Here is a 17,403-nt window from a genome sequence, read left to right as displayed (position 1 = left end):
CAAGAGGCTTGCATGCATTCCTCTGATCCTGGCTGTTGGAAATAAAGAAATCCCTTAATCCAATTCTTTTCATGCTCTGAAACCTTAGAATTTAAGGATGACTGTAAAAAGGGGTATTCTATGAACATTTGAGTATAGTAGGAGGAACAAATGTAATGGGTTTTTACTTTGGTTTTTTTCTTTTTTATTTCTTTTGCCCCAGGCTAGTCCTTTGGTTAACCAAATCCACAGTAATCCCATCAGGAGAATGTGGTGATCGTTTAGTAATTTATATTGTATGGTTGTCTTAATCCAGGTTCTGTCACTGTAGCAGAAAATATGAATCCAAGCCCACCATATGACTTGGAAGTGTCCATATGGAAATAATAAACTGTGTAATAAATGGCCTCCTGTTGTACAATGCAGTACTGAGGATGATTTTCTTCCAAAGCAATTTTTCTTACTAAAATTCAGCATAGAAATCATTCCCAATTTCAAGAGTCTTTTTCTGTGAAAAACTGATTGGCCCATTGTTTGGGAGAAGTCAGAAAACTTTCTAACTTGGAGGATGCTTGCCTACACCTTACTTTCATGAATTATGGAAACAGGTGTGGAATTCTAAAAAACAAATTTAACTTTGAGTGGGATTGTTCCATGTTTCAGCAAGTAGCTCTATCAGTATTGAATTTGTGCAGTTACTGTTTGTGTATATTGGAGGTCAGCTGTGACTTCTAGAGGGTGTTAACATCTGCTGAGAACTGCGTATTAAGTTGATACTGCTTCATTCTGATAGTTTTAAAGATACTGGAATTTAGGGATTTTTTTTTTTCATGTTTTAACCACACAAGGGATAAATTTCCCTGCAAAGTTTCCCTGAAGTTTTGAGATTCAAATGTGAAAGAAAGAAAGACTTTTTCCCTTCCATGTGCTGTTTTCTTCAGAGGTATTTTTAGTTTGGGGACTTCTTAATTAAGTAGTTCATAATTACCAGCAGTGACAGTTAAGTCATGTGTACTTCATTTGATAGTCTGAGGGTAAAAGCAAGTTGCAGTTTGCATGGAGTCAGCATATTGAATCTTTTCATTTACGGTTGCACCCACATAGGAGTTAATACTTGGGTTAAAGTCAGTCAGTGTTTGAAGCCTTTCTCTTAGCTACATGGTGTTTTATTTGAATGCTGGGTTTAATTATAAGAGTAATAGCAGCAGTTTAAATGTTGATGTAAACTGTATAAGGAACACAGATTTAGATCAGTTGTGTGACAGTATGTATTTTTACTAGTTGATATTACTCTAATAATTCCACTACTGATTCCAGCATACATTGATATACTCAGGATGACAGACGGTGCTTGCATACAAATAAATGTTTTGAATCAGTGAATGTAGAACATTGTGTTGAAATTTGGTCTTTTCACTTAATGGCTGTAGTTTTATTAAGCTGTGAGGCCGCTCTCCTGTTACAGATAGGAAATGGAAAAAGTGTAATGAGATTTAACAGTCAGATTGACTGATTATTTTGTCCCTGTTCTTGGGTGGGTTTTGCTAATATGAGGTTACGAGTATTAAATGGAACATTTCCTTAAGGGGAATAGATCTCTTGGAACTGCTTGATTATTCTATACTTTCTTTGAAAACCTAGTAAATTAACTGACCATAATGTTATATTCCTTGGAATCTGGGATTGGAAAGCGGTCCTAATTTAGTTTTTTCTGTTCTTGTAGCTTAGATATCAACATGGGCTGAGTACTCCAGATCTAAGGCAAACTCTTCCTAACCTGAAAAACTTCATGGAGCTTGGACTAATGGTTAGATGGTAAGTATTTTTTTATAATTAAGAAGAAAGAGGTGGATACTGCAAAAAAATTTGGATGTAAGGATTTTTTTACAAACGAGCAACTCCTCTTCACGAGAGGTAAGCATGCTTGGCGAAGACTGTGACTTTCCCAGAATACACGCCATGTAAATGTCTACAGTATTCTACTATTTTCTTGTGCTCTTATAATATCTTCTGTATGATGGGCCCACAACATTTCTCAGAGGTGTATGGAATGGGGGGAAGACAGTTTGAAAAACTATGTTATTCTCTAGAGGGAGGTGAATTAATCATTCTCTTCAGACTGTATTTAAGGATTGATGGCAGATGCACCTTCTGTATTATGATAGTCCAGGAGAGTAGAAAGGCGTAACAACCTTAGCAGAAGAGCTCTTAGTCTGGTCAGTACCTGGCTTCCCATTGCTTTAAATGTATAATTCAGGTGAGCTGCATGAGAATCTGAATTATAATCGACACCATTTGTGTTGAATATAATTGCTTCTAATGAAAACAGCTGTTGCCTCTTGAGTGTTGTTGCTAAATGGGAAGCTATGTTAACAAGTAACTGAAGGTGATAGTAACCTTCCAGGGAAATTGTGAGTGCTTCTGCTCAGATTCACTCTAGAGGATCCAGACTTGCTTTCCACTGTCTGTGCAGAAAATCAAAGCAGACTGTTTTCTAAAGCTAGCGTGGGCTTATCTTGCAGCAGTTGTTTGAGCATGAGGCTTGACTAATTCTCCTTAAACCCACTGAGATAAACTTTAGTAAATGTGGAAGGCACAATTCACTAGCAAGTGTATTTCTGCAGGTGTTAGATGCTTTGTATTCTCTTTTTTTTTTTTTTTTAAGTTTATGGTCTTTGAATTGTGTGCGCTCATGCAGCCTCTTACCTTAAGCGTTTATTTTGTCCTACATTCTCATCTTCATTCTTTGGGTGCCTGCATCCCACCCAAACATAGCACTGTGCTGTTCTAGGATGCCTAGGTTAATTATTCACTGCTCCAAAGTTGCAGAGGTCTTATGTGGTCCCTGTGTCATACCTGGCCCCATGCAGATGTCCTGGATGCTCCAAAGTGTTGAAAATATCATCCAGTCTGAGGTAACCCCATCAGGTTTTGCCTCCAGGTGCTCTGGTGATGGATATGGGTTCCCTCACTGCTTCGGTTGGTCTGAGAAATAATTTCTTCTGGCCCATATTATGCTAAATTGAGGTGAAAGAATGTTTCCAGTGTTCCTAACGGAAACTAGTTATTCTTAGTAAGATGACAAACTACAAAGCACCAATAGCCAAACCTTAATATTTTTGGGCTAGTATATGGCTTTTAGGGGAGACTGAAAACCAGGATTGAACTAATTTTTAAATCTGATGTGAAATGACACTAAACATTGTGGCACTGGCCCTTCTTTTACAGTGGAGTTAAAGCTTTCTAGTGCTATTCATATTATATCTGAATTCCTTACATGTTAAACCAGCAGAACTAGCAAAGCCTTTATGGGTTTGAGTTGAAAAACAGCAGGCAAACTGCTCATATACAGCCTTCTCTCATGTACCCATTTCTGCAGCTTTTAAAGGATTTTACTATTCCAACAGCATTCTTACTGCTGTGTTTTAGTAGGGTCCTAGAATGTTGCTAAGCTCTAAAGTCTTTTCTTTTTTTATTTTTTCCTGCAGTATGCAGAACATAGGAAGAACACCACATCGGTTCTAAAGACAGTATGCGATCACACATCCTTTTATGGAAAAACAAAACCAAGTTTTTTGTTATTGCTCCATTTAAAAATTATAAGAGCAGGCTTCAAGCAGGGTTAGTGCCTCAAAGTAGCACAACTCAATATATCAGACCTTTGGGACAAAAATTCTACTTCAGTGGGTAACGGTGATGAAAAACCTATGGGACGTCATCATGCCACAGGTCTTACCAGCCCTTATTTCTGTGTCACTCTTTGCCTTTGTTATCTTTCATTCCTTGCACATAAATGCTGATCCATGGGAACTCTAAGCTAGTGTCTAAATCACTTATTTTGGGAGGAGAGTCTTGGCAAAGGAAAACAAATACAGGAGTAGAAAAAGAATCATCTTTGAGCAACACTGTAAAAAGTGTTGCCTGATGAAAATTCAGCTCAGCCAACAGAACAGTGGAAGTAAACAGGCCCTGAGAAAAGGAAGCTCGGTCCCATGTGCAGTTTTATTCTGTCAGTAATTTCAGGCACAGCCGAAAAGATTCTCCCTGCTTTTCTTCTTATCCCCTAGCAAGATGCATAAAGAAAAGCTTTTTTCATCAGGAAAGTATTACTATGAGTATTTGTGTGGTATCCATCACTGTGATGTAAAAATCCTAAGATGACATGTGGTCCCCTAAGCAAATCTGAAAATGAAGGGCTGAAATGCCTAAACTGTGACTTCTGTAGCACTTGTGTGTACTCATCAGTAGAGTGGGAGGAGTATAGGTCGTGGATGTCTCCTTCAGTCTTGAAGAAGCAGAGGTGGGATGACTCTGGGACATAATAAATGGGAATCATTTTCAAAGCATAGGTATTTGTTCTTCCCTTCTGGTGTGTGCTGGCTTTGAAGAACTGATAATGGAAGCTTTGGTTACCCCTTAGAGGTTTAGCCATCATACAGCCAGGGTTTTTTTTCCTATAGGTGATACACAGTCATTAGCAAGACAAAACACATTTTTTTGCTGGATAATATTTCAAAACATATAGAAATATTAAGCATAGTTCTCTGGGAGTATCACATTCCCTCCTTCCCCCCCCATGAATGTCTATGCCCCATTTCCTTCTCACCTCCAAAATTTGTATGAATAGTTGTTCATTTTTAACTTTTTTTTAAGGCTAATGATTCTAAACAATGCTTCTTAGTACTTCCTAATAATATAAATGGAAATGAGGCTTTACAGGGAGTCTAGCTCAAGGGGAAAACTGGCTAGACTTTTATAATCGGGCATTGCAGTTGAGCACATATATAGCAGAGTACAGATGCCCACTGTCTTGTGGATAATATCTGATTACACATATTTAAACAAGCATAAAAACCACCAGCTGTTAAAATGAAGATTTGAAGGAATTTTTTGTTTTCAGGATACTGTAGGTGAGTCATATGACCCTCTGCCACAAACCGTAGTCAGTAAAGTATTTCCAGGTTATCCTTCATTTGCAGGTTGAGAGCAGGAACATATGAGGCAGTGACGGGTTTTTCTTATCTACAGATTCACTCGCATTGCCTGGTTTGCTGGGTTTTGTTGTTGCTGGTCTTCAGTTTCCTTTCTTAGCACTGTATCTGGGTTTTGCTGAATTTAAGTTCTGTCAAATCATAATCACACTGGTAAAAAAAAAAATTACTTACACGGTACTTAGTTTCTCTTTGAACTGGACTGGTTTCAACTCCTAGCCCATGCATTGTCCTCATTTTTGCTTTTGACTAGAGATATCTGTATTTCTCTGCAGTCTGGAATGGAATTGAATCCACTAGATACATAGGGTAACTGAAATATGTAGTTATTTCAGGCTTAACCTTTTCCTCTGATAATCATTAGTTTAGATTTGAGTACAAAATAGTTTCTTTACCCCTTCAGATTAAAAAACAAACAAACAAATGAACCCTACAGCTTTTGTAGAAGAGCCCACCTATTTCATACTTTTATCAGAGCAAATTTTTCTTTAAAGTCTCTGCTTCAGGCTTTCATGAACTCCATTGTTGTGCCTGGAGCTCTGGGGCAGCCCTCAGCCCTGTTGAAGGTCTGTGGAGTCCAGTGCTTTTGTATCAAGGTTTAATTGCCTTGCTGCTGGATCCCTCTGCCTGGTGAGATTTGTGTTGTTTTGGTTTCTCAGGCATGACACTTAAATGATTAATACATGTTTTCACATCCCAACACGCGTGATTTATTGCAGCAAGCTTGCAGGTCTACAAGCTCTGCTTCCCTCTTCATATCTCTCCTGGCACCTATATTCTGCTATGTTTACTTTTCTTCCCCCTTACCCCTACTATAAAATATTATTTGTACTGTATGGAGATGAAATCAAGACAGATCTGTTGGTTCCCGCATACACTGTTATGGAGGCTACAGAACTGCAAAAAACTTACTTTTTCTGATATCAAATCTGGATGTTGACTCTTAAGGTGAAAGATGATGAACCAAAGTTGTTGCTGATTTAGACTGTCTCAGTTGTGGTCCCCCAAAACTTTTCTGTTTCCTTTTTGGAATAATTCTCTCTGTTCCCAGTTTTTTTAGTCCTGGAGTCTTACTGGCTTCCAGAAAAGCAGCTCGTTTTTAAGATTAGCTTTTGCTGATGGCCCTATGCAGTTTTTCTCTTAAATTCTTTTTCTTTTGAGAATGCAGTTGATTCCAGCTTTTGAGACCAAATCTCTACTTACGGGTAGCCTGTACATTTTGAACATTGCTTTATTCCTTTTTGCGCTTTCAGCTTTACCTTTCACACGTCAGGCTCTTTAGATTGTGGTTGCATTAAACCAAGAGACTTTCATTTTCTCTCCCCTTCTTCAGCTTAATTTTATTTACTCTGTGTACCTTTTGAGGGATAGTATTTGTGATTATTAATGGCAAGTAAAGAGCACACTGCAAACTTGAGCAGTCCAGTGAGAAGGAGATTTTTTCTTAGTGAATAGATTAGACAATAGGCTTATCTAATGCTGGCAAATAGGAGGTACTTCTAAAGAAGGTCTTGTCTGTAGTCAGGGAGATGTCCTTTTGAGTCTGCATTTAAAAGCTTTACTCGAAATACTTGCGTGCCAAGGCTTAAATTTGTGTTTCGAAGGTACGTCTTGATTCATATACTGCTAGATTCAAGAGGAGCCTAAAACTTAAATGTTTGAGTTAAGAAAACTCTGGTAGCTTAATTTATGAAGTTTTTTTTTAAAAGCGTGTGTCAGAATTTCTTAGCTGCCAAAAGACGCAATTTCACCTTAACTTCATATTGGCAGCCTCCCTTTGCAGCCCTGTCACTATTGTGCGTTATTTAACCAGTAATCTCTAAGAAGGTGAGAAACTATTATTGCTTTTTAGCACAGTTGACATGATATTGGCTCGGAGCTGCGCTTGGAGCTTCAAACATTTCAGATGGCTATAAACCAACTTAAACACCTTCATTTAGCGTTCTTACTGCCATGAGGTCATAGTTTGCAACAAAAAAGATCAAATGGTGTTTAAGTTTTTTTAAAGTATTCTCATACCAAAGAGCTGTAGCTGTGGATTTTGGATTTTGGCCAGACAATCAAGATTTAGTATTTTGACCAGCTGTGATCCAGTAATGTTCCTCAGAGGAAACATTTTTGGGGGAGGAAAAGATACATATTTGAGCCTGTGAATTGTATTCTGTCTCTCATACTGCTTTACAGTTTCTCTGAGCCCCTTGCAGACAGATTAAATAATCACAACTGAATCTGACTGAAGAAACTTTTTCTTTTTATCAAAACTGCAAACAGATTACAACCAGAATCTGTTCACTAAGAAAATAACTTTAGAAATGTTTGTCTCCTACTTCAATCACTTTATCTTGCCTGTTTACAGCATAGAGTCTGTGTCTTGTGCCTTAGGTCTGTAAGAATGCCCAAATCGACTAATTATTAACTAGTGAAAAGTAATATTGGGGAGAAAACAGCTACATTGTAATTTTGCTGCCAGTAAAACTCACAGCTGAAGTTAGACTATTATGAATTGGCTTTTGAGATTTGGATGCAATTGAAACATTGAGAATGGTGATGATGTAACTCTTATCTATAATGTCCAATAAATCGAGATTTCTTCTCTTTTCTTTTTTTTCAGTTTTAGAAATCCTGCTTCCTGATAGGAACTACACGTACTCATGTACGTAACCAGTTCTAGTCTGATCCAACTTGATGACTAAAAGTCGTTAAGGCCTGATGACAGTTCATCAAATCAGTTTTTATACTCCACTAGTTGCAGGCTGTTCTTTTTGGACAGGTGTCCACATCTGTTTGCTGTCTCAGAAGATTGACCAAGTAATTGTGGCTGGAAGCTGAACCAGCTCAACCCTACTAATTCAGGTCAAGGTTGTACCTTAAAGTGCTATGTTCCTGCAAGCCAAACTCTTTTCACTGGTGACGATACCTTACAGTCTTTTACAGTTTCTGGGCAATTGGATGACAGTTTTCTAATGGGACTTGCTTTTTTTACACATTTTATTAATTCCGTCAGCTGTGAAGCTGATAAAGCATCTCTTTCTCTGGACTTTGCCTTGATACAGTGGTCTGAATTCTGGTAACAGTACAGCATTTTTCCTCAAGGAAGTTGCAAATGGAATAGTGACCCTTCATCAGCTGCTTGTTTTTGTGAAGATTAATAGCAACCTAGTATTTCTGAGCTCTGTGCCGTTCTGTAAACATTACTGTTGAACCAAACCCTCAATTTGACTTCTCATTCTCACCTGGAGGGAGGTGATGGAACAGGAAAAGACCCTTTGCCTTAACTGCTTAACGCACTGTACTTAGAGCCATTTTGGTTTTAGTTGCCTGCAAGACTATGACCACTGTTCTACTTAAAAGTATACAGAGAGCTATTCATCTTCTCATGTTTGCCTCCTAGGCACTAGTTTAAACTAGTTGCCTGGGTTGCCCCTGTGGTCAAGAATAGGCATCTAGAGAGGGTGACTTTCCCACTCATCATAAATGGCTCTCTATTAATAGAGTATTACCCACCCTTCTCTCCAGTACTCATTTTCTTTCTCCAGTGACTGTGGAAGGAGCTTAGGCAATGAACTCTTAGATAGCTGATCCTCAAAGTCCTTCATGCATATTCACTTTTATCTAAATGCCTTAGACAATAGAATGGCTTAACTGCTTATCAAATATTGACTTCATTCATTAAAATCTAACTCTAGCAAGAATTTCAAGCTGTACTTGTGGCTTTAAGTACAGGTACAGATCAGCGTTTCTCAAAATAGTCACAGGGCTATCTACTCTTTGCACAATATTTTAGTGATAAAAGCTCTTGCCTGAAACATAAGCAGTCAGAAGAGGGTCCAGACAAGTTACAAACACACCAGCCTATAGACAGGTTTGGAGTGGTCCCTCCTGTTGAACACATCACTTTGCAGCACAAGATGCAAGATCTCACAAGAGTAAGAGCCATCTCAGATGAGGAGGACATGTAGGGAAAGAAGGGCAGAAAGCAAGCTCAGCTTTAATCCTAGCTCCTGAAGTTGCAGAGGCACGCCATCATGTAAAACACAAGTAATTCTTGGAGAGATCAAACTCAAGGCAAAGCCTCTTCACTATCTGAACGAGTGATATGCGCTACTCTTATTTGTTGTGCCGGACTGTGCTTCAAACTTACTCAAATTTGTTTATCTTACATCAGACTCTTTAAAGGGCAAAGACTTGAGTATGGCATTAAGACTGGCTAATTGGCAAACCCCAAATTACCTTCAGCAAGTGCTGATCAGCCCGTTAGGCACAACAGCAACTTTTCTATGCAGCAGAAGGAATTTAAGGGTCTGAGTATACCAACATGAAAACTGGTGTCTAATTAGGTCGAGAAGAGTAGCTTTACAAACTGTTCCGGTGGGCATGTAAATTTAAGTTCCTCCTAAAAAGAAACATGCCTGAATTCCTTTGTAAATCTAGGCCTTACAGGCAAATGGGTGAGAAATTAATTAGTTTGCGGGACCAGGAGAGTTTTTAAAGAGCTTGTTATGACAAGACTATTCAAGCTAACATGTTATGTATGCCTGAACAATACCTCTTTAGTCCAGCAGCCAAAAAAATCTTCCCTTCCTTAGTAAGTTGAACTGGCAGAATGATCTATACTAAGTGATCTAACAGCCTAAACATAGCAGCAATACAAAGCTAATCTCCCTCATCTACAAAATAACTTCCCAGTTAATAGAGTATGTAAGGGCTGCCCCATAGGGCAGTAAAGCAGGAACAATCTTCATTTATCACGCAAGTGTTCAAACTAATGAATTAGAACAAAAAGCACTTGCAACCAGGTTCCTTAAACTACATGCAATGAAATGGACCTTACTTAAGAGTGCAAAACTAGGTTTTAAGCTGCTGGAGACATATATGGGCAGATTTCTGAAACTGTCCATTGCTACCAATAAACATGAATAGGATGGGTTTAGCTTCAGTCAGGAATAAACATGAGGATAACAGCCCAAACCTGAGAAAGCAGGAATGAGTATTCCTTTATTTTCTGAATCAAGGCAGAAAGCACTAAGCTGGGCGAAGGGGAGAAGAAAACAGACCATCCCCAATATGTCTGCAGCGCATATTGCCTAAGTAAAGTTCACAAGTGTCCTGCCTCAGATTCTTGTGTTTGTCATATTACATCCTTTTAAAAATAAATGATTTATTGTGTAGGGGTTAGTTGAAGTATTTTGAAGTCTCTGGTCAGTAAGGGACTTGAGGGCTAGCCTCCAAGACCATGTATACAGCACTTATTAGCGTCTGTGGCACATACTGCTTTCTGTTCGGTCACCTCTGTTAAGAATGCTCCAAACCTTTGCAAACAAAGCTGCAAGTGCTATGCGGAGTTTGCATTAAAAAGGTTTGAAACAGGAGTTGAAATCTAAGAAGAAAGTTGATGTGTTTGCTGCTAGCTGCATGTGTGGCACTTATCTCTCTACTTCACTGTCCGCAACTGTAAATTCTGAAAAGCATCTGTTCCTTAAGCTAATCTGCGTTTTTTATGGAAGAGAAGGAAGCCCTACACATGTATTAAGGGGCAGCCTGGGAGGAGGTAAGATGGGAGGGGATATTAAAGAGAGGTAGTTATTTTTCAGAGGGACTTTTTGCAATCTAGCTTATCCTATTTACAAAGGGGAGCAAAAAAAGAAAAATAACATGGAAAAGGATCCACGATAGGGTCTACTCATAACTGCTATTCCAAGGTTTTCCCCTGCAAGACAGATCCCAAAATGGATCAGGCCTTGAGTAGGAGGAGTTTCTTTTAAATGGAGTTAGTGAAGGAGACTCATGCTGACAGCAGTTGAACCTTGGAGTTACATATTCAGCAGATCAGTAATAGCTGTATTTTATTATTATTATTTTTTTGAATTTGGAAGGAAAATGAACCGGTTGCTTAAGTTAATCTACAACATACTATTTTGCATATAGGATGGTGATTATATTTGGATAAGGATTAAGCCGATGAAGGAAAATTCATATAACACACCCCAGATGACGTAAAGCGGATGTTCCAAATTATAGACCTGAGACAGTGTGAGTGGTCTGTGGAACTGTATTAAATAGTAAAATCAAACTTGTAAATTAAGCTTGATTAGTTCATGTTCCTCAAGAAACCAAGGCTGACGCTTGTCCAAAAAGTTTTGGAGTGATTGGCACAGAAGAGCAGAAGATCTGGCAAAACCAATCCTCTGCAAATAGCAGTTAGTGTGTTTTTTCTCCTTTGTGCAGCTGTCAGGAAAGTCCACTGTTGGAAGAAGTCGCTCTTAGAGGATTCGGCGATTATTACTCACTTTTGAAGAGTTTATGATGGCCCAGTACAGGCCATAAATACATAAATATACGGTCAACAGTAATAATTCATAAAGTACAGCTTGGTCCTATAAAATGGTGTTAACAGTACGAATTAACATAACGTGGTGGTTTCTTGGGTGATTGACTCTTCAAACCATAGAGCTTTGTGAATGTTCCTACACGATCTTACCGGTTTTCAGTAAAGCTGTCCTCTGGGGTGTCTTCTGTAGTTCATACAGCATTAAACACATTTGGGGTTTTAGCACTTTAGGATACAAGTAGTTGGCCAAACGGAGCCCAGAGTTGTGATAAAATAATTGCTTCAGCCTTTGGTTAAACATCTGTATTGCTCGTGAGCATGCCTGACAGCTGTGATTTATCCTTTCCTTCTTTTATAGTGATCGACACCATACATCCAGTGCAATTCCTGTTCCAAAGAGACAGAGCTCTAGCTTCGGCAGATTGGATATTGGCTTTTCCAGTGGGCTTCCTTCTCCAGATAAAGGACTCCGAAAACGAGCCAGCACGGGAAATGAAAGACTACAGTACAAAACTCCTCCTCCTAGTTACAACTCTGCTTTAACACAGCCTGTTGCCATCACAGCCCATGTAGAAGAGTTAGATAAAAAACCTGGATCGATATCTTCTTCCTTGGATACCTCTATGGACTCCTCAAAAGGAAATACCAAGAAAGGCAAGGACATGTGCAGAAGTTTAAATGGAGAGAACGGGAGCCTAAACAATACCCAAGAGCGGCAGGAGTCTTTCCTAGGACATACTAGTGCAATAAATGGGGCGTTTCTGCCTGGTGAGTGCTCTGGCACTGCAAGTAACGAGCAGCCCTGTGAGTTTCGACCCTCGCTCGGCCCTGTCCTTTGCTGCACTGTGGAGCAAGCAGAGGAGATCATGGGGATGGAAGCGACAGGGTTCAGCACGGGGGATCAGCTAGAAGACTTTAACTCCATCCCGGTGGAGCATGCTGTGGCAGTGGAGTGTGATGAACAAGTCCTAGGGGAGTTTGAGGAGTTCTCTCGAAGGATCTATGCACTGAATGAAAACATGTCCAGCTTCCGCAGACCGCGTAAAAGTTCGGACAAGTGAGCTTGGACAGGGATTTGATAGCAGACATTGAGGTGAAGTCAGTGATCTGGAATAGAGATAAAATTGCACTTATTCTTTATATTAATTATATAAAATAAAAAAAAAAAGCTAAAGCTATTCCTATGGTGTTAGACAAATGAACTTGAGCACGATAACACAGGATCATGGTATATTCACAGCCCAGGTAAATTTTGATTCTGCTTCCAGTCCTCTTATGTCTGGTATTTGTAATCTGTTGGAAATTTTTTTTTTTAGGCATTGGAATCCATTTATAAAGGCTTTCCTGGAAACAACTTCTAGTGCTGATCAGGCCCTTCTATGAATGTTTGTTAATTTCTTAATTATTATTTAGAGTTAAATTTATTTTAATCTTTTAAGAAGAAAAAAATTAATTTAAAAATACCATAAATTACCATTTATGGTAAGACCTCTTTACCTTCTCCCATATGTACTCCTGTGATTTTTTTTTTTTTTGAGCAACGTAGTCAGTGTTACAGGAATACCATGAATTTGTTATAATTGGACAGCTTTCTCTTGGCTGTGCTCTGTAGCCTTTGAAGTTCTAGTTTGCACTGATGGGTCTTCAGTTGGTGGTGTAAACTTGCCAGAGAATGAGCACCCGTGTGATATCTGCAGTTTCCTTGCACCTGATTAATCAGAAATGACTTTTCCTCCCCCTCCTTTCCTCCATCCTCGCTGTTCCTACCAGTAGAAGCCTTGAGGAGTAAATCGCCTCTAAGGTTTTGCATGAAAATCTCAGCCTGACCATTCCCCACTTCAATTGGGCACAGACCTCATCAGTAGAGACCTAACGAATGCGCTTCCTAAGTGGGGTTCAGCTGCCACCCTCCGAGGTGTCTAACAGGGACAGCGTGCTGTGAGGCACTTCACAGACGTCTTCGTAAAAACCCAGACTGAAAAATGCAGTCAGCACTTTGGAATTAGGCGAATTTGTGGAATCGCTCCACCCTCTGTAGAAAGGAGGCACTTAACATTATTCATCTAAATTAATATCTTTTTAACCATCTGTACTTTAAAGGAAGAAACTTCCAGGGGTTCACTGGAGGTGTGGTTTGCTGTTAGGTAGGTTACCACTGGCACATGTGTTCAGCTGCACTAATGGGAAAGCAATTTGCAGCCTGCTTTGTGATTCCTGGTATTTGTTTCAGTTTGGATTTCATTGCTCTTGCTTTCTATTATTGTATACCCAAGAATTTGGGCTCGGTTGTGAGCTCTCAAATATAAAAATATATAGCAGAATAAAAAACACTTCATCATGCCTGGCTTTTTTTCCTCCCTGGTCTATGCTTTCTTTTGAACCAATGGCCTAGTCTTTTTCCTAACTTCACCGTAAGGCTAGCCTAAGTTAACTTTTTAAAATGTGGATATGTATAATCTCAGCTATTTGTTGTCAGAACAAGACGTGTATGTGAGAACCAATATACATAATAGCACTCTTCTAGAATATGCATTTTTCCAGGTAACACCTTAATGATTGTATTAAAATTATATTCACATTTCTTCTGTTAGCTTTTAATGGTTGTGTCTGCAATTGAGTTGTTGGATTGAGCCTTTCTACAGCGATTCATTATCTTTGGTCTGTCCCAGTACGATGTGCTAGGTGAAGGCACTCAGAAGCAGAGACCTTGACTCTGTAAGACTTTGAACGTGATGCCAGGTGCAAACTTGGGCATGAGGTTGGACACGTTCATGAGTATCTTCTTCCCTGAATAAGCTCCTCTGTTCCAACCTCATGAAAAGCTTCCCTAAAGCCAAACGCTGCAGCAGCTTAAAGCACTGCCATCATCTTTGAGAAGAGATAGGTAGGAAATTCTCACTGTCTTTGGCATCCTGAAGCCCTTGTTAATGAAGTGGGCATAAGGTACTCTGTCCTGTGACTATATCTTACCGTCTTCTGATAGCATTGTAATTTTAGGTGAAATCAGGGAATGTTGAGTCAGTCGTGTACCCTGCGGGATGGGATCTGGCACGCTCAAAGCAGCACAGACCTTCTGTTTGTAGGCACACTCGTTTTCTTCTATAACAGAAAGGCATTAGCTTGCGTGTGGTGGTGACTTTTCAAAAGCAACCCAAAGAGTAGTTGTGAAGTCGCTATGTTTCGTAGGCAAACACAGAGCGTCTCAGTGCAATTAAGCAACATCTGAAGTTAGGTTCGTAGAGCATCAGCAGGACTTTGGATATTTTTTTTTTCATTAGTTGCGCACTTTCTCAGGTTGCACCCAACCAAATGAAGTCTAGTTTTCCTCCCTGATGTTGTGTTGCTGTTCCTGTTTGAGCCCTGTAATTGTTAATGTGTCAAACACGATGGTTGATTTCTGCATCTGTCGCACAAAGCTTCTTTCACAGGCTTTCTATGGATGTATCTTTAGTAGGCCTTAAATTGTCCCCATGTTTCTCTTCCACTTTCATCGCTTTCTATGTAGAAGGTGGTGTGAAGGGCGACAGCATCGCAGGGCTAATTAAAGCATTGACAAACTTCTCGTTGGTGTGAGGATGGGGGATTGTACAGACTGCAGTCACCTCATAGCTTGCTTTTTTGTGTTTATTTTTTCCCCCCTGTAAATTACTTTGAAAATAGCGTAGTGGGAGAGAAACAAATAGTAGGTTTGAAGGTGAGATGATATATCACAGTGTGCTTTAAACTGTCAAGAGCCTTTCAGTTCCTGCACAGCTGTGACACTGTTAAATGTCTGCAAATGTCTTCAAGTGGAGAAAACATTTCATTGCAATCTTTTCCCCTCACTAGGAATTCCTAAGATTTTTGAGAATATTAGTTTTGGAAGATCATATCCCACTATATTTTTATAGCAAGCACAACAGCATTGGCTTATCCTTGCTTGACCAGGTATTTAAAATAAGCAAACCCAGAATATCCAATAGTAAATGACACATTAAAACTATGTTGGTAATTGCGGGAAAGCTCATCTGTATTTATAAAATAAAACTGATCAGTATCTCTCAACTTGTGTGTCTTCTCTTAATGGCTCCTTTGTGTTTGTTTTCTTTACAAGCCTGATTTGAACCACAGTGTCCTCCCCAGCCCCACAAACTCTTTGGTTTATTGTTCATCAGGCCCATATTGGTCAAAATGTGAATTTTTTGGGCAAGAGGGTTTGCTAGAAGACCTGACTGCCTTGTTGGTTCCAAATCCTATTTCACACGAGCTGGTACTGCAATTGTTTTTCATGCTCTTTCCAAAAAGATGGCACGCAGCTGGAAAAACAGCGTATGGTGGGGCTGGGAGACAGCTGGATTTGCAAAACTTTTATGGATAGTGGAAATGCCGTGTTCCCTCATCAGGGAGGCATTGCTACTCATCCAGCACCTTCTGTGATCCGAGCTAATAAGCAACATATGTCTGCCTAAAAAGCTGATGTTCCCCTTGAACAGGAGTCTACTGCACAAGTCTTGGGAGGAGACTGTCCGCTATACGGAGTCGCTGGTGGGAAGCGGTGTAATGTGAAGAGCTACAGGGACTCTCCAGGCATCATCAGAGCAACAGGTTTTTTGTTGTTGGTTTTGTGTTTTTGTTTTTTTTTTCTTTTCTCCCACCCAATCTGTCTGTCAGCAGAGAGTAAAATGCCAAGACACCAACTGTATAGTCCTGGAGCTGAAGTGGGAAGATAACAGGAGAAAAATATTACTTTAAGCTGTTTTGCAACATTGAACAGTTTTATTGAAATGTAGTTGCGTTAAACTAAATCATAAACTATGAATGGAAAAGGTTTTTACTGAAATGTAACTGGAGGTGCTGCATGAGAGTGGACTTGTTCTAGATAAACCTTGGGCTCTTCTGAACCTCATTTTTGTCACCTTTCAAATGGCCAGAGAGGGTGTTTCTCCTTGGTTTCTGGATTTTGACATTTTTTCAGATGGAAGTGTTTGCAGGTGCTTTTGTCCTCTGAAATGATCCAGTGTAGCTGGTATCTTTGGGCAGCCATGAGCACCTCCTGTCTGCAGGCAAGGTCATCTTAACCCCAGGTGAAAAAATATTTTCCAGGAAAAAAAAGTAACTAAGACTTCTTTTAATTGCTGGTTATGTTGATATCAGCTTATTTTGTCTATGGAAGAATGCAACGTTGTTTTATGATTTTTCGTTAAGTAGTACGAAACTTTTTTTCCACTACGTAACTGATTGTCAGACATCAGCTCTGCTGCTGCTGGAATTTGTCCTGTATGTATTGCATTGACTAGCTTGGCATTTAAACTGTTGGTCTCTTCAATCTAGCTTTATTAAGTTACTTTTTAATAGGTTGTTTTGATAAAACCACAGTTGAATTTCTGAGTTTCCAACTTCTAGAACAGCCATATCCATTCTGATCTGGATTGTCTTGGTTTTAGCGTGGACAGAAAGTCCCTTTCTGTGTTGCATTGACTTGTTAAAAGAAACTAAAGTGCTGGCCATCAAAAAATAAAAAAATTGAAAAAGAAAAAATGCTTTCTGGTAGTCAGGCATTACAAAGGTTTCATTGACGCAGGTCTGTTAAGCCTTGAATTGGCTCGAGTAACCCATGTGAACTGGAGCTGCTTTCCCCAGCAACAGCAAGCAGATGCTTTCTGCTTTTGCACAGGGGAAGCATTCTCCCAAGAACGTTAGCGGAGGAGAATGTAACCTGTGTTTTCTGCTGTGCCTCCAAGCCTGGACAGCCAGCCAGCTCTCGCAGGAGAGGGGGGCAGCAGCCCTCAGCCTGATGCTGAGTGCCTGTATTGATTACCCACGGTAACTGAAACAAGTTCAGGCTGTTTATTTAGGCAAAACTAAATGTAGTTTGCTTGGCTGGATAGAGGTGAGATGGGGAATAAATCTAACACTTGCTCTAATTATTGATTTTTTGGCTTTTTGGCAGCAGCGCTCTGGCTTTCCGTCATGTCTCCACCTGCCAGCAGTGGTACACGGTCTGTGTTCCAGTGCCAGAGGCATCATCTAATTGCAGCAACCAACCCTCAGCTCCTGCAAGGTACCTGTCAGAAGGGGTTTGTGCTGTTACCTCGGGCGCAGGCAGTGCCAGCAAGACCTTCGTCC

At 39.8% G+C, this 17,403-nt stretch overlaps 1 protein-coding gene across 2 annotated transcripts in view; it reads left to right on the top strand.

Moving 5' to 3' along the window:
- The window catches only part of UVRAG (UV radiation resistance associated), a 96,026-nt gene extending 80,684 nt beyond the window's left edge, over positions 1-15,342 (top strand). For both annotated transcript variants that reach the window (XM_069808625.1, XM_069808624.1), the window contains exons 14-15: positions 1,703-1,794; positions 11,657-15,342. In XM_069808625.1, coding sequence (XP_069664726.1) covers positions 1,703-1,794; positions 11,657-12,359 — 795 coding nt within the window. In that variant the 3' untranslated portion in view covers positions 12,360-15,342. The remainder of the gene's footprint in view (positions 1-1,702; positions 1,795-11,656) is intronic.
- The last annotated feature ends 2,061 nt before the right edge of the window (positions 15,343-17,403 follow it).

The sequence above is a fragment of the Haliaeetus albicilla genome, chromosome 20 (assembly GCF_947461875.1).
Source record: "Haliaeetus albicilla chromosome 20, bHalAlb1.1, whole genome shotgun sequence".
NCBI classification, from domain to species: Eukaryota; Metazoa; Chordata; class Aves; order Accipitriformes; family Accipitridae; genus Haliaeetus; species Haliaeetus albicilla.
Note: the sequence above shows the minus strand (reverse complement) of the source record. Positions and strands in the feature narration are given on the sequence as shown.